At 42.3% G+C, this 22,181-nt stretch overlaps 1 protein-coding gene and 1 pseudogene across 2 annotated transcripts in view; one reads left to right on the top strand and one right to left on the bottom strand.

Moving 5' to 3' along the window:
* The window catches only part of LOC147463024 (Phosphoglycerate mutase family protein), a 105,650-nt gene extending 95,062 nt beyond the window's left edge, over positions 1-10,588 (top strand). The window contains exons 3-6 of one of the 2 annotated variants that reach the window (XR_015184821.1): positions 8,423-8,504; positions 9,116-9,330; positions 9,417-9,607; positions 9,684-10,588. Coding sequence is in view for 1 of the 2 variants with exons in the window: in XM_086486724.1 (XP_086342850.1) it covers positions 8,423-8,504; positions 9,116-9,330; positions 9,417-9,540 (421 nt within the window). In the remaining variant the exon portion in view is untranslated. Of the gene's footprint in view, positions 1-8,422; positions 8,505-9,115; positions 9,331-9,416 lie in introns of both variants that reach the window. The other variant, XM_086486724.1, reaches the window with a different exon arrangement.
* Positions 10,589-18,293: 7,705 nt separating this feature from the next.
* Positions 18,294-20,487, bottom strand: LOC147463023 (uncharacterized; annotated as a pseudogene).
* Positions 20,488-22,181: the final 1,694 nt, after the last annotated feature.

Genomic DNA, 22,181 nt, shown 5'->3' with positions numbered 1-22,181 from the left:
GTCTTTCAAGCATTGCGGAAGCATAGATTGGTTATCAACGCGAAAAGAGTGAATTTTTCTTGCCCAAGATACATTTCTTGGGGCACATCGTCTCAGCAGAAGGAGTACAGATGGACCCGGCCAAAATTGAGACTATTCACGATTGGCCTGACCTAAAGAATGTTCATGAAGTTCGAAGTTTTTTGGGTTTGTGCTCTTATTATCGGCGGTTCATTCGAAAATTTGGAGAGATAGCTTCTCCTTTGCATTTATTGACTCAGAAAGGAGTCCCTTTTATGTCGGGACTGACAGAGATTACCGCTTTTCAGATTCTCAAAGAAAAATTGACTACCGGTCCAGTGTTGGCTTTGCCAAACTTGCAAAAGCCATTCGAAGTTTATTGTGATGCTTGTGGTCGTAGTCTAGAAGCAGTTTTGATGCAAGAAGGCCATGTCATTGCTTACGAGAGCAGGATGTTTTCACGTAGTAGCGCAGATTTATGAAAAAGAGCTATTGGTAGTTATCCATGCTCTTACACAGTGGCGACACTATTTACTCGGAGCTGATTTCATAGTCTTTACAAATCATCAGAGTTTACGCTACCTCTGAGGTGGGCTTAACAGCTTGTCACAGTTCCATTTCCAGTGGTCCATGTACAAGGACAAGAGAACTTTGTGGCAAATGTGTTGTCTCGGAAGCCCGTGGTTCTGGCTATTTCTGTGATCCATCATCGAAGTTTTGAGGACATGGTAGATCAATACACAATAGATCCTGACTTTGCAGACATCTTTAGCCGGATACAGAGTGGGGAGGGAGTTACAGGCTATTCTATACGACGAGACGACTACTTGATGCGGAAAAATATGTTGTGTGTTACACAGCCCTTGAGAGAAAAGGTTTTGATAGAGTGTCACTGTCCACCCTTTTCAAGCCACTGCGGTATAGATACCACCTTGAAGGGTGTTGAGCGTTACTTCTATTGGCCAAGACTCAAAAAGGATGTGGACGACTTTGTTCGCAGTTGCTTAGTATGCTAAAAGGTCAAGTTTGATAGGCATGAGGCATGAAGACTTCTACAGCCTTTCTTCGTTGCTTAGTATGCTAAAAGGTCAAGTTTGATAGGCATGAGGCATGAGGCATGAAGACTTCTATAGCCTTTCTTCATTGCTTCCCGCCCTTGGCAAAGCATTGCTATGGATTTCATTTTTGATCTTCCCAAGACTCAAAGTGGGCACGATGGCATTTTTTTTTTTCGAGAAAAAGATCCTTCTATTAGTTAATGAAAACTGCCCATAGGGCTACAACCACCTCTGCAAGAGAGGGCTACAACAAACATGATGGGGAGACTCTCCCAATGAAAAAACAACATATATACAATGAGGCTAAATCAAGAGATGGGAGGAGGGAAGAGCCACACAGGTGGACGGTAGTGCCATCTGAGCACTCCCTGGACTATGGTGTAGAAAGGCCCAAGGCGCCAGAGTCGAAGGAAAGCCTCGCGGTGCTCCCGCATGCGGTCGGAGCTGCCCTGTAGTCCCTCAAGCTGCCCTCTGAGAGTATGGATCAGCTCTAGCCAAAAGTCAAAAACAGTCTCTGCTGGTGGCACAGGGCGAGCCTCAAAGATGCGGAAACAGCGGGCCCGCCAGATGAACCAAAGTGTCAGGCCACTGATGAGCTCCCAACACTCCTCTCTCTCACTGCACCACTCCTTTGGAGTAAGCTCTGTAGTAGCAGGCTGGAGTGTAGGTCGCCCCCCCTGCATCACTATCATCCTGTTGGTGGAAGATAGCTCAAACTGAAGTGCCAGGCCCGTGAGGGTGGACCAAGCCGTTGCCCCCCAAGTGTACTGTCAAGCCGTGGAGAGAGCAGGCATCAGCTGAAGAACTCGTAGCCACACCTGCTGACTCTCCACCAAATGGTCACAAGCTACACATGCGGCCGAGAGACCACTATGCACTAGCCAGCTCCCTACTGCTGTAGCTCTGTGTGCAACCAGCCACTGAAACAGAGTGACTCGCCTCGGCTGTATGGAGTCCCACAACCTCTCACAACAGGATGCCAAAAACTCGCGTGTGAGACCCTCCTCCTCCCAATGACGTGCTGCAGCGGGGCGGGCCTCTCTCTGTGCTGCTAGTATATGACGTTCCAGTCGAACAATGTACTGAAAGAACGGGACTCCTGGGTGGTCTGCAGAAGAGAAGGGGTCCCTCCATAGCCGCTCACCAGGATCCCACTGTACTCGTGCCATTGGACAACACTCCCAAGCCCATAGCCTCCAGCGTCCAGTCTCAAGGGTTGTTGGGTCAGGGTCTATGACGCAAGTCCTCCCACAGATGCCCACTACTCGGATCCTCTGAAAACAGCACTCTGCTACTTGCGGGGCCTCTACTGCAACTCGTTGTAGTCGTCCCCCACCCTGCAACTCAAAGAACAGGGCTCGGACAGTCTCTGAGCAGGCCCTGACTGAGATGAGAACCTCCAGTCGTGTGAAGGCTCCCATCCATCAGGGTGCTACTGGCTCGAGAGGCGTGAGCCACTCAGCTGGAACTGACTCTAAGATGTCCTGACACATGCTCTGCACCCCTCTCATGCCCTGTAGCTGGAACCCCTGTACCTCCTCTGACAAACCTGTGAACTCTAGCTAGTCACCTAGAGAGCGCGCTCGACCTGCTGCCATGGGACCCCAGGAAACATGAGGCCGACTACCAACCAAGTGGCCTCTCTGAGTGCTAACCATGGGGTTCAAGACAAGGGGCTGTCGTAGGCGCTCCTCCGTGTAAGTAGGCTGTCTCTGCTCCAGGCCTCGCCGCAAGAGCTCCCAAGATCGAAGCAAGCTCACAGCGAAGCGATCCTCCAGTCTCCTGCTCAAACCAACTCTGCGCATCTCTGTAAAGATCCATCTGGTCGAAGGTTGCCAAGGGCCTTCTGACTGAGGCACCCTGTCATGAAGCCGCTGTAGCAAGAGCTCCTTCCAGGGCTCCTCACCTGGAAGAAGTCCTCTGACGATGAACTTCCCAAGAAGGGCTCTGCTCTGCTGTTGGAGCAATGATCCCAAGCCCTCCCTGAGAACAAGGAAGCGTGATGACCTGCCAAGCCACCTAGGAAAAGGGATCACATAACGATGCTGACTAAAATACAGGAAACGATCACGAATGAAACACTCGAACAATGCGTGCGTATCAATCATGCGAACATATAATACTTCCTGTGAGGGTTCCTTGGACCAAGGCTCAAGAGCCAAGATCGGTTTTTCCTGAATGATCGAATCGTCCTGTGGGGGTTGTTTGGACCTCGACTCGAAAGCCAAGATCGATTCTTGGTGATTGATCGAATCTACAACGAGGTTAGCTTCGCTAGAAAAAGCATCCACTAACACATCATCCTTGTGAACAATCACATCATCATCATGCAAATCATCATGCTTGTCTTTATCATCCAAATCATCATGCAAATCATTATCATTCAAGTCATCATGCTTCTTATAATCATGCAAGTTCTGTGTGTCATGCTGTGGAGAAAAAGAGATTGAGAGATTCTCCTTATCCCGAATCCTTGCAACTTTGTCGTGCATATTAGCAATGAGAGATGGAGAATGAGCAATGTCCCCTCCATGAATGACAGTAGTAGAATCACTATCGGCATTGAGAGTTATAGTGTTAGTCGCAAATTTCATGAGAGCATCATTATCACGAAACCATCGAATGCCCAAAATCATATCACATCCTGAGAGAGGAGAAACAACAAATCTTCTAGTGAATTCAGTCTGTTGAATTGCAAACAACACATCAAGGCACTCCTCTGTGATGAGAGCGTCCATACCGAAACGAAAGCCAGAGACCTCGATAGGAGATCTCAAACTAACTTCAAGGCAAGCTTTCTCAACAAGAGAGGAACTGATCACATCATGCATACTACCTGGGTCAAACCATATGACAAAACGGTGCCCCGATGTACGACCATAACATTTAATGAGAGAATCATCAATAGGAGGGTCCTGAGAAACTGTGGGCACAATCGTGTTATCATTCATTGCATTGACAGATGTAGTGGGTGTTGTGGGTTCTTTAGATTCATTCGATTCAAGCTTAGGACATGTTCTTTTTATGTGACCCTTCATGTGACAACGAAAACAACGACCTTCCTTAGAATAAGTGCTTTGTTCTTCCGACGTGATGTATCCTCCTACAATTCCTTGTGCTACCTTTTCATATGGAGTAAGCTTAGGTTTAGCATTTGTGTTAGCCTTACCCTTAGATTCATTGGAAGAATTCTTTGATGAGAGACTGTTGGAAGATTGGTTAGAAGAGTTATCATTCTTACCATTCTTACCGTTCTGCGGGTTCTGAGAAGTCGGCGAGGTACTTGTGGAAGCCTTGTTCTCCTTAGGATTTCCCTTGTTGTGCTTCATCTCTTGTGCGAGAGCAATCGCTACCGCCTTGTTGAGATCGATTGGATCGAGTACCTCGACATCATACTACCGTACTTGATATACTCGTCCAATCCAAAGAGAAAAGCCTCTTTGCGCTCATCATCCGATTTTCGTAATTGAGTACCTAGTTGCAAAACACGATATAACCGGCATACCATTTTGCTTGAGAGAGCACCAATCATCCTTCAACCGTGCAAGGTACTGAGGTGGCATAAACCGCGCCTTGAGCTTGTCTTGGAAATCAGCCCAACTGAAGGAAAGGGGCGTGAATCCGTCGGCTGCCTCTAGGTGCACGGCTAGCTGTGCCTCTTGCCATGCGTGGTACCAATTAATGGCATCACCGGAAAGGTACATAGCTGTTGTCAAAACTTTGCTATTTCCTGTCTTCTTAGTTGTCGCAAAATAAGCATTAAATTGATGCAACCAAGAATGAATAACTGTAGCATCCATCTTACCATCATACTTACTGAAAGTCAACTTTTCTGTGACTGGATGGTTGGAATCCGCATCGTGGCTTGCGCCACTTGACAAACTCCCACGATCTTTGGGTGGTTCGGTCTTTGAGGCTAGCGCTTGTCGAAGCAATTCTTGAGCGCGGAGCTCTCATTGAGCCTCACGCTCGGTCTCCAAAGCCAATCTTTGAGCGGTACGATCCGCGTTTCTTGCCGCCTCTTCCGCCTTTCTTAGTTGTTTCCGTTCTTTGCGTTCGTTGCGCTCGCGTTCTAAAGCAAGGCGATTGTCTTCTTGTTTTGCGGCAAGTTTTGCGTTTCTTTCGTCGCGCTCACGGTCCTGAGCAAGGCGATTTGCTTCTTGTCTATCCATCATGGCCATCATCTGCTTGACCATTGCCTCCATAGGGTTCGGTGCACTTGGTGGGATAGATGGCGAAGGGGGAGGGTTGAAGAAATCATCTCCGGGTGGGGAAGAGTCTTCGTCGCCTCTCTCATGCTCATCACCTGTATGTGAAGTATCCATTCCGCTCCGGGTGACGACCATGCACTATAATCTTGGGTTCTTAAGTTCACGAGGAACTTGGGTTCTTGAGGGTCTTGAGGTTCTTGATTCTTGAGGGTCTTGGGTTCTTGAGGTTCTTTAGGTTTTCTTTCGCTTGCAAATCGCGTTGGAGAAGGATCTTCTCTTCACCCGAGTTCTACTCCTTTCTGCGGGCGCACCCCTTGGCGGCCTTGCGCTCACACCAAGGTTGCTTTTTCCCACCTCACGTCGATTGGCCGGCCGCTAAGTGCACAGTCCGCTCTCAATGAGTGAAAAGAGACACAAGGGGAGAGTGGTCTACTTTTGATTGCACAAAGTGGTACAATGCGTATGCAATGGACTAATGCAACTTGGACTATGCCGATGACGACGACGGTGATGATGACGACGACTTAGGGCTGAAATCTGTGGTCTTCTATCTGCTGAATTCGGGGTTGTCTTGGTGGCTGAAAGGGACTGTTTTACTGCTGTCTTTGTGGCTGAAAAATGACGGGTTCGTCGAGGTTCCTATGAAGATGAAAAACGCTGAAGTCTGGCACCTTCTGGCTGCGGTTTTGGGTCACTGTCGTAGGCTGAAAACGCTGGAATCTGCAGGTTTTCCAATGCTGAAAATGGCAGGTCTACTAGCGTTAGTAACTTGCTGAATTTGGCTGAAGTTTGCTGAGTCCAAAAACGCTATTGGCTGAAGTGGCTGTAGGGGAAAAACGCCAAGCTTAGAGGCTTGATGACGATGTTGTTGGAGAAGGAAAACGCCAGGGAAGAGTGATGCTTGATGGCGATGCTAACTGTTGGGGATGGCTCACCAAGGGGATGACTTGGGAAGGTCTTGTTGAGAGAGGGAGGGGGCACCTGCTGCTTGGGGAAGCCTGTTGTGCTCTTTGCTCATCTGCCCAATTGTGCTAACTTGGGTTTGCTTATATATTAACTTACCCAATTTGCCCTACTGAGTACCCAACAAAAGTCACTTAATAAATAAGTGAAAAATGTTAAAAGTAGGGAAAAATAGGAGTCACTTGAAAAATCCCCAAACTGACTCTGATGGAATATGATGGAAATGCTTATGCTTATGCGGTGTGCAACTAGAGGATATGCATCTACACTCGGTGACTGGGCATGAACGGTCTACGAATAGACTCACAAAAGTACCAGATCACTGCTAAATCTAGACTGGCTGAACCCTGATCATGCTGTAGCTTGTCCACAGACACATAGGGTTGGATGTGTCACGTAACATAGGGATATTGACGGGTTGACAGTTTTGCGAAATGACTATGAACAGATGTGTATTGAATTGGAAATTTCCTTAATTAAACTGAAGACGTGCTCTTTCATGTGTGTATTGTTAGAGACATGTAGAAAGATGAAATGTCTGCAGCATTTTGTCTGATGAATGATTTTAACTTAGTGCATCTAGACATCTGTTCAACAAGATCTGGATGTGATGTCTAAGTAAATGAGAACTGAATGTGGACTAAATGAGATTCTTGTACATCGAGATGTCATTCTGGATGCGATGACTGGATATTGTTGTGAGTGTATCAAGAGTTCTAGAAGGCTGCGATGGTTGCAGAATGATCTTGGTGCATGAAGAGTTCTAGACGGAATGAGATGGCTAGATTGAATGATTGAAACACAGGGTTCAGTGTGAACTAAGCGTGTTTTTTGTAAACTGCCTGCTATGTGAATATCCTGTCTTGTGGGGATGGTCATGGGCATGGTTTACTTGATTGAGATGTGAAAAGAAATGATATGGATCTGCGGTTTTAGTAGATCAGGACATCCGTGAAAAGATCAATGCGGTCTGGATGTGATTTTTAAATAGGTTTCAATGATCATAATTTTTATCTGAGGCCCTCGAGAGAAATGTGATTGATCAGTGATTGATGTCTTTGTAAAAGTGTTGGATTGGTGGAGTCTAGTGCATGAGTACATAGAGTTAGTGTCTATTGAGGAAAGTTTTCGTCCTATGGTTGTTTTGCAGGTGTAATCGAGGGCGATTACAATTCTTTCAAGAGAGGAGAATGTCACAAAGTGATGACATGGCGTGCCCACCTGGAAAGAAATGGCAAAGAGAACAAGAGAAATTGAATCCAAAAAACAGAACAAGTCTGAACCAAGAAGGAATGGCCAAGGGGCCTAAAACTGGAAGGAATAAGGGATTTTTAAATCCTAGTTCCAACCCAGCACCGGCCGAGGGGTCTAAAACCTGAAAAACCGAAAGCTTGAACTCTGAGGCTGAATTCCGTAAATCGTGCTGACATGCTGACGTGGCAGGTCATACGAATGCTGACGTGATAGGGTTGTACGGAATTTCCGCGTTTTATGCTGGCTGTGTCACATGGCAGGCTGTACGGATTTCCTCTTTTCACGTTGGCAGATTTTGGCAGTTTCTATGCTAGCTTTTGTGAGTAGATGCTTTTGGGGCTCTGCTTTTGGGCATCGCTTGTACTGTTTATAAGGACCCTTGGGGCCTTACTCTGCACAGCATCTGGAAGCAGAGTTTGATAGCAGAGGACCCTCGAGAGTTGTACTGTTGCGACTTAAGGATAAAGAAATACTAGAAGGGGCGCTAGTCTTCGGGGTGAGTGCGTCTGGGCGCGGAACTTCGTCGTGCCGTGTCGACTTAGAGAACTCTCTCTCTCTCTCTAAGTTCAGTGATTTCGCAGTTTCTGTTCATGTGTTGCTATTGATTTCTCAGTTGGAGTGTCCAAGCTTGTAACAGCTATTGTGGTTGAATTGCCTTAATAAAGTTCTGGGAATGAAGCCCGTTTTGTAGTTCTCTTCTCAACATGCTTATTCTAAAAATTTCAAAACTCTTAAGAAGTCTTGTATTATGTCCCCCTCAATTTGACTCCACAAAGATGGTGCATTTGGTCATGAGCTCATCTCCCAGGTCCCACTCAAGGCCGTTTTCTCAAAGAAAGACGTGCAAGGAAGTCTGCTTCTAATTAATCAATGCTGGTCATTTGGGACAAGATAGAACATGGCATTGCACAATTCACCTTTTTCTGCTTGTGGCAGTCGAATTGTGCCTGAGTACAGCTTTTTGGATGCTCGTGGGCTTGGAGCTTATGAAGGCAGAAGTCTGAGCTACCTAAGCAAGGTATGCCAAGCATAATTTTTCCTCTGACCAATATTTATTTGCTTAAATTAAAGGACAAGAGGGTCTTTTGTTTTAGTTGTGATGTCTAAGGGCATTTTTAGAATAGGAAACACATCAGGGTTGACATGTACGGTCACATCCCATCAGTACACGTAGGAAGATGTGTGGTACTAATCGAACTACAAAAATTACAATGTACTGTGGATGTTACGTACAATAGAGAATAGAAGACTTCGTATTTTAGTCCAGAGTTCAGTCTTAAAAGAAATAACTTGGAGGGAGCTTACTCGGAAAAAGTTCTAAAAAAGCAAGCCCACAATGCTCAAAAATGGTGAGATGACATCAATTATGGGTATACCTTGTTTAGCCATGGAGCCTGGGTATACATCATCCCTTTAAGATGGTGAGATGACATCAATGATCAGTGCCCAAGTATATGACACTTAGTCAGGGTATGCTTGAACTGGCAGTTTAGAGTGCAAGTTCTTGAATGCACTCATCGGTGCATGCATGTGTGTATATAACATATGGAAGTTGTGTTGAAATTTCTCTGGATTCATGTTTTGAATTCGACATGTAAATCGATTCTGATTGGCTATTTCTTTTAATAGGTGTATGAGGTAGATGCAGAGTCTCCCAATCTGCGGCCGCCTCCATACACAGATGGCACTCCCAATGAAAGTGTGGCAGATGTGTTTGTTCGAGTTACGCAACTCATGTCCATCTTAGAGACTCAGTACTTTGCTGAGAATATAATAATTGTGGCACCAGACTCGGACAATTTGTCGGTTCTTCAGGCTGCACTTACTGGGTTAGATCTCCGCAGGTGGAGTGAAATAGTCTATGTTTGTAATTCTATTTCAGATGTTTAGAAGGGCATCTCTTTTATCGCTGCTTTTTCCGCCAATGCAGGCACAGCACACTTGCCTTTGTTCCAGGTGAAGTGCGGTATGTGGACCTTGACAGTAGGTCACTGAAGCAGATCATCCGCTCATCAGGACTTTTGAAGTGCAAAAACTCTGCTCAGTGTGGATAGATGTGGCTGTGTCTACTTGCTCACAGTAATCGATGGACAACTGCAATGATGCCAAAGGCTATGCAAGGTAAATTGTGGCAGCTTTACATGGTTTACAGTATCACTGCTCTCTTGTATAGAAGAATTATGGATTGATGTGGCAGTCCCATTGAGTTGGACTCGGATCGAACTCGGATCATGGCAAAAATATGCAACAGTAAGGGGGTCGATGTATTTCTCACCCCCTTAAAGTTTTGCTGCGATCTGACACTGACTTAACGGTCCCCTGCTGCACCATAGCCACCTGTCTGCCACAAGACCTCCAAGTAAGGTTGAGCTCTAGGCTTAAGTAGTCATTTATATATCACCATTGAGGCCAGTGGTCACATATCTCAATCTGTAGTGTGAATTTCTTGATTGAAACTGGATGAATTTGGACCTATATTCTGGAGGTCAAAATTTGGGCCATTTAGTAATAGAGCCCGAGAAGCACCCTGAATTTTGACAGAAATCCCGGTTGTCTTATTAATAGTCTGCCCTTAAAATTCAAGGCTGAGAAAATGGATGTTTTTGGGGCAGTGATTCAGATTTCTTGCTCAAGTGGGTTTTAGCTGGCAGTCAAAGATGATGTGCATAGAACACCGAGCATTGTCGAATTATCTTCACAGGCAATCCTTCAACATGTCAAAGTTAACGCCAGATACATTGTCATCATGGGCACCATAAAAAAACATGAAACAGTGAGGAGTCGTTGAATTACAGGGCACATCTAAGCCGTTTTAAAGCCATTGATGACACTATGTGAAGGTGCTCTTAGTTGTGAGCATACAAATCAAGTTGTGTGAACTGCAATACATCAGCAGGTTCCAAAAGAACTCTTCTTTGTATATTTGCACATGAGGGTGTTCAGCCCTCTTTTGTACAACAATGTGCTTTTGTCGCCTGCGAAGCACACCTAAAATGAGGTCAAGTCGTCTTGGAAAGCCAAAAATGAGGACATTCAAAATGTTGAGGCTTCTAATTTTGGAGCTTCACTCGCTACAAATAAAAATGTTGAAGTTTATTATCATTACTGATTTGATACAAAGCAAATACAATAGTAATTATTTTTTTGGCAAACTAACAAAGCTTCAAAGGGTCGAATGTCCACGCCGAGGTCAGTATGTTCCCCAAGTCTTGAGTGATTTGGATCACTAGAAGTTGGTGCAAAGCCTCACTACATTGTTTGAAACATGGATTTGTGAGCTCAATACTAAACATTCCAATTGGTGAGATTGCAATCATGCAAGAAGAAATCACCTGGGATAAGAGCATATTAAACTATGCATCCAAATTGAACAGATGTCTTGCTATATTCGCCCATCTTTGGGTTCTTGCAAGATGCCAGAACCTTGAGCAAGGATATGTATTTCACCTAGCTATTGTAGGTACACCTTTTTGTCTATCAGCTAGTTTAGCCCTATTGATGTTAGAATTAATAGGATGAACGTGCACAAAAATATTTGCAAATACAGTGAGGTTCTATGCACCATGCGGTTACATATTGGCATCTTGTTTCGTTTTAGAATAATTGGAGCATTAGTCGGGATTTAGCCACATGCAAATTTTCGACGACTAGGAAATGTCAGCTACTCAATTGTGTATCAAAGCATGGCAAGATGCACAATTATCCCAACACTCACCGCAGAATCAACCAATTTATTGGTCGAACTCGCAATAGAAACTTAAATCTTGACATTGAAGACATGATTGCGAGCAAGACATGTCCCCAGGCATATTGATGAACATGCAGCTTTGACAATGTGAAGATTCTGTTGTTAAGTCGAAATCAATAGCCATTGTGGAATTTCCTTCATTCTTCAATAGTGTGTATATTCAATTATTGCACTAGTACCTACCTAGTTGCTTTTTTGTTGTCTGGGCTAGTTCTATTTAATGCTCTTCTTTTTATAGCTAGGTTCTATTATGACAATGCATACCCTGCATCTTTGGAGGGATGATATTAGCATGTAGGTTTTTGTGTTGATGTATGCTCTCATGTGTTGGCACAATAGTGTGAAATGTGGAGCTCGAAAAAAGTTTCCCCCAAAAACTTGGAGAACCTACATATGAGAAATCTAAATTGACTATATTCGAAGGTTTGTACACTAAATTTCTCTAAAATTTGTATGCTTTCTCACCTACAAATTTAAAATGTAGAGGTGAATCTCAAGATTTGCAAGTAAACCTAGGCTTTTTTCGAGCACTGGTGAGATAGCACTTGATCTTTATGTTCTTTGGGCATCTTGCATGTGAGCCAAGTTTCTGGAAGCCTTTATCTTCTTGCATTGAATTCTAAAGATTGGCATCATCTAAATTGCATTAGTGGCAGTCCATTGATATCATGAATCTATGGTTCATTTGAATAATCTGTTTTTCTAATCAAATGGAATGGCTACACTAGTGTTAGGTACCAAGTTGATTTGCGAGACGCTTTTGAATTAGGCATTACATGTTAAATTATAAATTGTGTAACCCATTTTGATCGCATGCATTAAATGCTTAATGTAGTTAGTGCATTTGCTAGTCAATCACATTGATGCATTTATGTTGTCAGTATGACATACTAAACATCAAAAAATGGTTGGGTTCGTTAGCTATGGAAAGCCTATGTACTTTGAATTGACTTGAAAGGTTGAATGAATTGAATCTATGGATACATGTGCTAGCCATGAAGGTTACTTGTATAATTAATTTTTTTGCATAAAAGCGGTTTTATGTTAATGTTGGCTTATGAGGGCTTTTTTTACGCTAGTTGCAGTATTTGTAAAACCTAATCATCAGACATTTGAGCTTATTATGATAGCCTTGGGCCTATAAAGTATACTCTCACAAAATTGCATGTGATGTTTTTGAAGGATAGCTACCTTAAGCTTAGAAAAATCACTAAGCTCTAGGCAAAAATATTAACTACTGATTTATACTATCACTACAAAGTCCTTGTGGGGATGGTATTATTCATACAATGGTCATAGGGCTTAATTTGTGAAAAGCCCTTGAAGTAGGCACAGACTAAGGGTCCCTCCATGACTGTCTCCTTTCCTCTCTCCCTCAAACATCCATAAAAGCCAAACACAATCTTACCTCTTCTCAGATGCATATGGTTCCCTCAAACCTACTCACAATCCCCGACTTTCAATTGGTACAACTTGTTATGCTCATGAAACTTGCACATCACAAACCTTCAAACTCTTCCATCCAAACTTGACCGGAGTGCATACAAAAGTACCCCAACAGAAAGAAAGGGCAAGCAAGCGTTTGTTAATGCGGGCAAGAATGTGAAGTAAAGACGAGCAAGAGGCTAGTGGGGCGCACACACATGATGGACCAAAACCTACCTTCAAGGCCATTATTCCAACCAACTATAGTGGCTACCGCCCCATCATGGTTAGTGTTCCTCCCAATGGATGAATATGAAGACAACATGCAAATGTCCATCAAACATCCACTCCCTAACACAAACACCTGCATGATGGAAGTGTACAAAGTGAAAGGGACCTACTCAATGCAACAAGAAACTTTGAGGGATATTGTGTTCATGCTATCATGGGAGTTGGAGACCTTGTTGGAGACCTTGGTTTTCAAATTTGACTAAAAAAGTCATGGACCCCTAGGCATTGCTCACAATACACACGTTTTCTAGCTAGTGAGAAAAAGGACACAATTAACATCTTACCGTGTCTATGTGAGAATTAGTTGGGATTTTTAAATTTTTATGTTGCAAATGTGCAAAATATTGCCCATAGCTTGAAATCTAACCGGGATTGAGAACTTCATAGGCTTGGTTCAAACAAGGCAACGAAACACATGGGGTGTCCACACTGGCACTTTCCATTGGGTAAAATGAAAAGTTGCATTTTCGGACCCACCAAAATATGGGCCAACCCCCCCCCCCCCCCGCCCCCTCAACTATATCTAAAACGGGCATGGGAGATGGGATCAAGGGTGGAAATGGACTAAGAGTCACATCTACAAAGGAGATCCGTCGGCGCCAAAAAACTTATGGTGGGGACCACAGAGGGGATTTCGGATTACTTTTAAATTTGGATGTAAAGCATGTAAGGTGCTTTTACGGTGGAGAATTATAAAGATTTCCTCTAGCTTTCATGATTGTACCCTCTGCATATTATGATGATAGTGCTATAATCGAAGATACTTTTGTCAGTTTGTAAACTCGGGTATTTTTGTAAACTCGGGTACCCGAGTTTACTTTTTTCCAGAATCCGGATAAGGGGGCTTGTGAAAGTGAAGTACTATTTCCAAGCACATGCCATTGCTTTCTCTCCTTGCACACACACAACACTCCTCTTAGTTTTCAGCATTGTTGTTTACATAACTTCCACTACTCTACTATTCACACTTTTCCCTATGTATTAAGCATATTTGGTACTCTTGATTACCATGGATTGGCTTTTCACAAGTGATGACCTTGAAAATCACTCCAATGATAGCGCAAGCTCTGATGAGTCATGCAATACTTCAGACATTGAACCAATCGATGTGGTTGTGGTTGATCCTCTCCAATATTTGTCACCAACATTTTTCTCTTTTGATAGAGGAACTTACAACTCTGATAATGGTTCTACAGGAAGGAATGTTCATACCCTTGGATATTTTGAAGAAATATGACACTAGGGGAATGCTAGATCTTAAGAAGTGGCGAAGAATACAAGAGAGCCTTTGTTTGCTCAGGATGAAGATGGCTTGCTTGGACTTTGCTTGAAAGTGGAACCCAAGCTACGGATTGCTTGCATTGAGGATTGGGAAAGCATTGTTAGGCATGCTCATTGCAATGAAGGTGGTGAACAACACCGAGGAGTCACTTCAACGCTCGAAGCTCTCAAGGTAAAATGGTCTATTGATATTCATCGCCATGGAATACCGGTAGCTTACATCAAGGCATTTGTAAACTCATGTGGATGCATTGTTAAAAAGAATCCTCACATGTCAAATACTCGATGCAATGATTTTGATCTCAATAAGCCAGCAATGTCCATTATCAACACAAATAGAGATAATGTGGACAAGCATCTCACACATATAATGATAGAGCACAAGGTCAAGCTAGTGATTGCCCGATCGTCAAAGAAGCATACACCTTCCAGAGTCAAAGTGGACTACATATGCCATAGAGGAGGAACACCCAAGCGGAGTGGATTGATAAAGCAACTGCGAACATCAAAGAAGTGTGGCTGCACATTCAAGGTACAAGTGGAGTTCATAGAGGAACACGACGATGTGCGCATTATTGTCAATCCAGTCCATCAAGGGCATGTTCCTGGGTCAAGAAGTGATCTTTATCATTTGCCAATTCACCCACATGTCATAAAATGTTGCTTGGATGACTTATTCGATGTTGGAAGCTCTCGCCATGTTGCACAATTGTCATTGTCCAAAGAAAAGATCCAAATGGAAAGGGCTTCCATACTGGAGCGCACAATCTACAGATTCTTTATGATCCTAGGGGAGATCCAAATGTTGTCATATCGAGCTCGCATTCAAGGTACTTCTAAACAACTACATATGATTAGAATCTTTAGTGAGTGTAAAAGAATGTGAAAGTTTATGGCATGTGTGTCTGGTTTTTACAGATAGAGTAAGTAATGATGATTGGACAACAATGTATATGGAAGCTTTAGCCTTGCAAAAACTACATAAAGTAAGATCCAAACCAATGAGAGTATTTTTACCATAACTACTATGTCTTGATAAGTTGTTACATGTAGGTGTTGTACGTCCAACCATATAATCCCAATGCCATGGATCCAAAGGATAGACCATTCATCCTAATATTGCAAGATGAATGGATGCTCGAGATAGCTATGCGTTTTTCTCAAAATAACTCGTGGGCAATCGATAGTACCTTTAAAAAAATGCATTTGGTCTACCATTGTTTGCGGTTGTGCTTCCCAATCAACTTGGTGTGGGTATTCCAATACGGTTCATGTTGTGCACCTTAGATGTTGGTGGTCGCCATGAGGTTATAGCTTTAGAGCTAACACTTCGTAAAGTGTTCTAAAAAATGGGACATATCCATCCCAGTGCTCTTGTTATTGATAAATCACAACAAGAACTTAAAGCCTTACTCAATGTAGTGGAGGAAGATCCGCATTGTTGGATGCATGAGGCAAATGGTGATCGATCCCAAATTTCTTGCCATGTGTTGCTGTGTTGGTTCCACACCAAGAAGGCTTGGGTTGAAAATCTTCTTCCACAGGTATTTCTTTTTCTTATAGCATGCTTTGTGAATAGCGGGTATTTTTTGTGATAGTACATTGCTCATGTGGAAGGTTCCCATGGAGATGCACGGAGATGTATACGTGGAGATGTCAAATCTCATGCATAGTGCAACAGAGGAAGACTTTGTGGGAAGATACCAACTATTGTTTCAAAGATATGCATCCTACCATAATATAGTTCGATACATCACAAATGGTTGGTGTGGGGATTCTTGCATGTGGAGAAAACGATGGCCAAAGTTTGGAAGGCTTTTCAACCACGGCAACGTGGACACTACAAATTTAGTAGAGCGATTGTGGCAGTACATGAAGTATACCCTTTTGGAAGCATGTATCAATCGATCAATTGTAGAGTTATTACATGCCCTTGTGGGAGACTCTAAGACTGGCATTTAAACAATTTATGGAATCCAAAATAGTGTCAGCTATATATAAATATAAAATGAAAAAAAGATATATATGAAAATATAAGGAATCAAATTAGGGGACCCTCATTTTTTTTTATTGAAGTATATTTATTTACAAGAGATAAGAAAAAGTACCTCTAAGAAATAGGAATTTAGTGAAAGGCAATGACTGATGGTGAAAGGTATTTTTAAGGATTTTCTTTAGAGTGTATTCACACCAAAAATAAGAGAAGCTTGCATGAAATGATTTTTTATAGAATAAATAGTTAAAAAATATTATGGTAATGGTGAGTAAATGTACCGCATGGGGGGAACCTTGTTGAGATTCTTCAAACAAAAGCAAGAAATAGGTATGTTTTTGTGACTTTCTCTTGCTTGTTACTTAGAAACTATCCTAATATGCATAAAATATGTATTGGTGATAGCCGATTCAAAGCGATTTGGGCAAAGTGGATCATCTAAAAGGCACACACATCGGCTAAAAGAAGGGGAGAAGCTCCTGCAAAGATACAAAGAGGACCCAACAAGCTTGCAAGTTGTGGATGAGATGTTGTTGTAATTTCATATACGGAGCATGACTACTCCAAATATATGGTACTATGTGAGCTTACAAAGCAACTACTGTGACTGTCCAGATTGGGGTTCAGAATGTAAACACTGATATGGCATTCGTCTTATAGTCATGCAATACCTTTCCCACTTGAATACCATTTTTTCCATAGTGGACAATGCACACGAGATGATGTGTGGTGACTCTAACGACATTGATGCTAGTGAAAAACTGCAAGAGGAAGAGGTGCTCACTACCTTCAAAGAAGTCCAGGCAACCCTTTTAGCCATACAAGAAGGACTACCATCGAAGAGTGTCAACGAGAAAGAGATAATCATGCACCAATTAACGATGGCAAGAGATGCCTTGAGATCATTGGTGTCCCCATCTCTTATAGACATGCCAACTGGTGGTAGTGTGCGTCAAATTCAGGAGCATGTGACCCAAACTCGTTTAGGTCATGGTCATCGTGAAAGATCCAAAGAAGATAACCCTAAACCCAATCATGTGAGCATAGCCACTAACCAACACCCAAAGCCACCTCATCACATAGGTGTACTAAGGAGAAAGCATCAACGAGGTCGACATCGAGTGCGTTTTGAAGGAAGGGCGCGAGTTTGGTGCCCTCATTGTTGTACTAAGACATTAATTATTGCTCCTGCTACTAGTACATTTTCGTGTCATACATGTCATGCATTATTGCCTTTGGCAAAAAAACATTTCTCTGGTGCTGAGAAGAGCATCATGGGGCAAGGTGCTCAGGTTTGTGATGACTCTAATAGTTTTTATTGTCAAATAGTGGCATGTGAGTATCCCGATTTCTTGGTGGTTGTAGATCTCAATTTCTTTCAATTCTCAAAGATTATTGAGAGTGATTTAAACTATATGACCTTGCCATGACATTTCTTTGTTTCCACATCTCTTATTATGGATCATATTTGGTTTTTCACCTCTCTGGAAAAAAGTAAACTCGGGTACCTGAGTTTACTTTTTTCCAGCGTCTTACCCAAGCTTAGTGTGCACCCTTGGAAGATACTTTGTGTACATTTGTAAGTAAATTAGAAGACCAAAGCAAAAAAGAAATAATTGTGGCATATCCTGTCCATTTCACTACCTTGTAAGTACATCTCAACTTTGTGCAAATTGGCTCTTATTCCAAAGAACATAATCAACCATCAATGCAAAAAATGTGTCATAAAAACTCTATTGCCCTAAGATGAAAATTCTCAAGACCATAATCAACCACCATTTAAAATTAAATTGATACATCAATGCAAAAAATGTGGCATAAAAATTCTATTGCAATACCTTATCAATACAACTCAAATCCCTTTCACATGCTCATTTTCTCTAATTGAAAAGAACTATTACGAAAGGCTCCATTTGAAAATAGCAAGGCATTGGCCAAAACAAAATCTTTTTTTGTTCTAAAAAAGTTTGCATTACAAAATTGGCCAATGCAAAAAATCATGATCGCCATAAGAGAGTAAAATGGAACGCCATAAAAGGTGACATGCCATGGCCCATAATATAAAGTCCCTAATCATCAACCAAGAGCTTTTGGGTCCAACTATGCAAGCTTTTCTTTGTCTCCTCCACATCCTCATGCTTGAACATTTTTTTGATAGCTACAAAAAAAAACAACTAATTTTAGCATACACAAGTTCTTCATATTAAACACACAATAACTACAACATTTTTAGATTGAAACAAAGCCCAAGAACATACCCATTGCCTTGATCTTTTGTGTTGTATACCTCCCATAATGAGAAATCTCATAATTGTCATGACATAATAGCCACAATCAAACCCATTTGGCTACATAGGTGTCTATTTCAAAAAGCATCAATTAAGAAAGATCTCATCCAAGTAACAATGACAGTTATAGTAAACCTACAAAAGTACTTATCAAAACTCTATTGAGTCAATGTGACAATATTGTCGAGGTTTCAAAAGCTCCTCCTTAATAACCTCATGTGAGCAGTAGTTGGAGAAATGTGCGAGTGCCCTAAGAAAATCACGCTCGTTTCACGTAAGTAATTATTAATAATTATGGATATATACATACAACAAATAAATTTTGACTAGTACCTCTCTATGTGTGGCAAGTAGTCAATTATTGAGCACATGGATAAGGAGTCGAAAAATAAGAGTGAACTTTTCCCAAATGGCAACCCAGACAAGAGGCGAAGATGGCCATTATAAAATACCATGAGAGTCCAATGTGATCTAAAGTGACACAAACTCTATTATTAAATAAACTTTAAGATGAACTCTAGCGATCTTAGGGGAGATAAATTTCCTCATACCTACTGATAATTGGAAAAAATGTAAATGTTTGGGCTGCTAAGTCCACCTTTCCAAAGAAATTCTCCACAGCAAGTTGACTTGTATTTGTGATTATATATGAGAACCACAAACTATCCACGAACCAAACATGCTCAATAATGTCACTAGAAAAAATGTGTTCCATCCATCTACAATCCACGTGTGGTCTATTACTTAGTAGCACTCAATCAATCAAAAAACCAATAACTAATGAAGAAAGTAATAGACTTACAAGGCAAACATATTCATTGACTGAGTATTGGCTTCACTGGATACGATGTCATTGATAAGGTTTATATCGCAATCCACTGCTATGCCATAACGTGAGGATCTCAAATAAAATACCATGTCACTATAAAGACCACAATCCCATAGCAAAATACATCAATCCAATCACTAATTGTGCATGCAACAGAAAACAAAGCTAAAGGTTAAGGAGAGAGGAGTCACCTTTCCAACTTGGAAGCCTTAGATGATGTAGGTGGAATTTTCCAATCAAAAACACCTTGAGAAATGGTGCCATAGATATCACTAGTGCCACTACTCCCCATAGGGGAGTTTATCTCTATAGGTGTAGTTGGAGTTTTTGGTTTAGCATACAAATGCTCCTACAAGGAAGAATATGGAGAACATAACAAAATTAGAACCATAAGTGAAAGCACTAATGAAAATCAAATTTTCATCTTACTTCGATATAAAGCCCTACCTGTCATGTACCAACAATCAAAGAAAGTGAGTTTGAAATTGATCTTCTACAAGACTTTCGCGGAGCCATGGGCGATTGTGTATTCTCAACTCCAAGTGACATCTATATCAATAAAATTAACACTAAACGTTTTAATACATGGTATTGGACAACAATACAATGTGCATGATTGGAGTTGGATGAGGTTAGTGGCTTACAGAAGTGGGCTCCCCATGGTTTTTCTCGAAGACATTATCCTCTTGTGCCTTCTCATCACTCTCATTAGCTTGCTCCTCCATCTCCTTCTTACGTTTTTTTTTTTCCTTCTCTATTGTTGATGTATAGTCAAAAGATTTAATAGTTATGTTTCACTCAATGATTGGCTTACACTATGTATTAAAAAAACAAATGAATTTAGTAGCTACATACCACATCATCGTAGCCGATTTTGATATGTCGTTCAATCATCTACACACAATGTGGCATCCCATTCTCCCATTGCTCCATCTTTTCTTTCACATATGAATCTAACCATTCATCATATGTTTCATCGGTTTTCTTTTTACGTGGTCGATGTTGTCGACGTTCCCATATGATCAGTGCCCTCTTCTTTATATCTAGTAGATGCTTGTTTCTAGCATTCTTAATCTTGAACTCTAAGTTAGTGAAGCGCTTCTTGGTTTGCCGAATAGCTCTAGAAGATGTGGGCTTTTGAATCATCTCTCCCTCCTTAGGTCGACCACATGGTAGCTTTGGAATGGTGATGAAAATTTGATGACAACTCTCTAAATGGCGCATCATATCGATCCTTTTTTGAAAAGCTCTATTCTTATTGGGACAATCTTCCGATGCGCGACAATATCGCACTGTCGTGTTGTCACGTTCTCTAGTCTTTTCAATGTAAAAAGCCCCATTCTAAAGACACAAAATTCTAAATGTAATTGATTATATACTTGATTTTAGAGTGTGTTAATGCATCTTACACTCAACAATATTACTTCACTTTAATCACAAACAAAATAAAACGTATTCAAAATCTTCAATGATGCGAAAAAGCTCACGATAAAGTACCAACCTCCATTTAAAGTAACACTTTGCCCACTTGCGACCTTGTGTTGATTTTGGTGCTTTGCCCAAACTCCGCCTACCAAATTGATTCTTTTTTGCCCAAACTCCGCCTCCAAAATTGATTCTTTCACCCAATTTGACGATTGCGTTGATTGCTCACTCGAAGAACCGGATGCCCGAATTCACACTATAAAGTAGTATTGTTAAAGCTATAATGCTTGCACATCATCAGGGCTAAGGAAAGAGGTAGTTGAAGCTTAATATTCAAGCTTTTTTCCACCTTGCATAGGAACAAGCAGCATGGTCGAAAGCAATTGGTTGAGGTACTTGTAGCTCATGCATAGGAATCGGGCACAAGTGCCCTTGCAATATAATGGAGGCTTGGGTTAAGCCTTATAGAGCTTGAGGCTGAGAGAAGGAGTTATAGCTCGCTATTGTCGAAATGGGCTCACCATGAGGAAGGCAAGGTCGCCATGGCCGAAATGGGTTGAGAGCAGGAAGGCATGGCCGAAAAGGGCTGAGAGCAGGAAAGCAAGCTCGCCATGGCCGAAAAACGCTCAGAAGAAGGTTTGAGGGATGCAGGCTTCTGCAGAAAAGTAAACTCGGGCGAACGAAGGGGTATTTTCAGCCCATGAGGGTCCGCACTCAAGGAGAGGACTGCGCGTGGTTAGTAAACGGCGCTGCATTTAATGGGCTGCGTACTCTTTTATATTCGCTTTTGCAGGCAAGGTGGCCATGGCATCGCACGGTCCAGATTGCTCCATTACCCTGCTGCGTCGATCCCATCTGCAGCTGCCCGCGTTAGTTATAGACAACCCCCCCCCCCCCCCCCCCCCGCGCAGTAAAGAAGCATTGTCGTGCGCTTTTCAGCCTCGAATGCGGGATGCGTAAGCTAAGCTCAGATCGAACATCTTGCAATGCATGCCTCTATTGCAAGGATATTGCTGATTGGTTGAAAGTTGATTCGTCACTTTGTGCCTCCGCCTCATGTGAACCAAGAAGGGAAGCCAAGTGACACCTCAAAATGCTTCTGTCGGGCTCGTATGGACCGTGCCTAGGTTGGTTTCAAATGGGGCAGTGGCAAACTTGCGAAAGGGGTGTACCATCTAAGTGGCGTTCGTGGATTAGAGAAAAAGAAGTAAAGGATTTCCGAACCCACTAGCAAAATGGGTGAGCCCCCCTAGAAGAAAACATTTATGCCTACCGTTTTAGAGTGAAACACGATGATGCGAGTTGATCTCTCAACCTTTTTCATCTTGGCCTCTAGTAATTCCACCATGCCATTGGCTATTGGCTGCTTATCATTGTGAAATTTGTTTATTTGTGCTAGCCTATTGCTTCATGTG

The sequence above is a fragment of the Adiantum capillus-veneris genome, chromosome 2 (genome assembly GCF_014529385.1).
Source record: "Adiantum capillus-veneris isolate H3 chromosome 2, ASM1452938v2, whole genome shotgun sequence".
NCBI classification, from domain to species: Eukaryota; Viridiplantae; Streptophyta; class Polypodiopsida; order Polypodiales; family Pteridaceae; genus Adiantum; species Adiantum capillus-veneris.
Note: the sequence above shows the minus strand (reverse complement) of the source record. Positions and strands in the feature narration are given on the sequence as shown.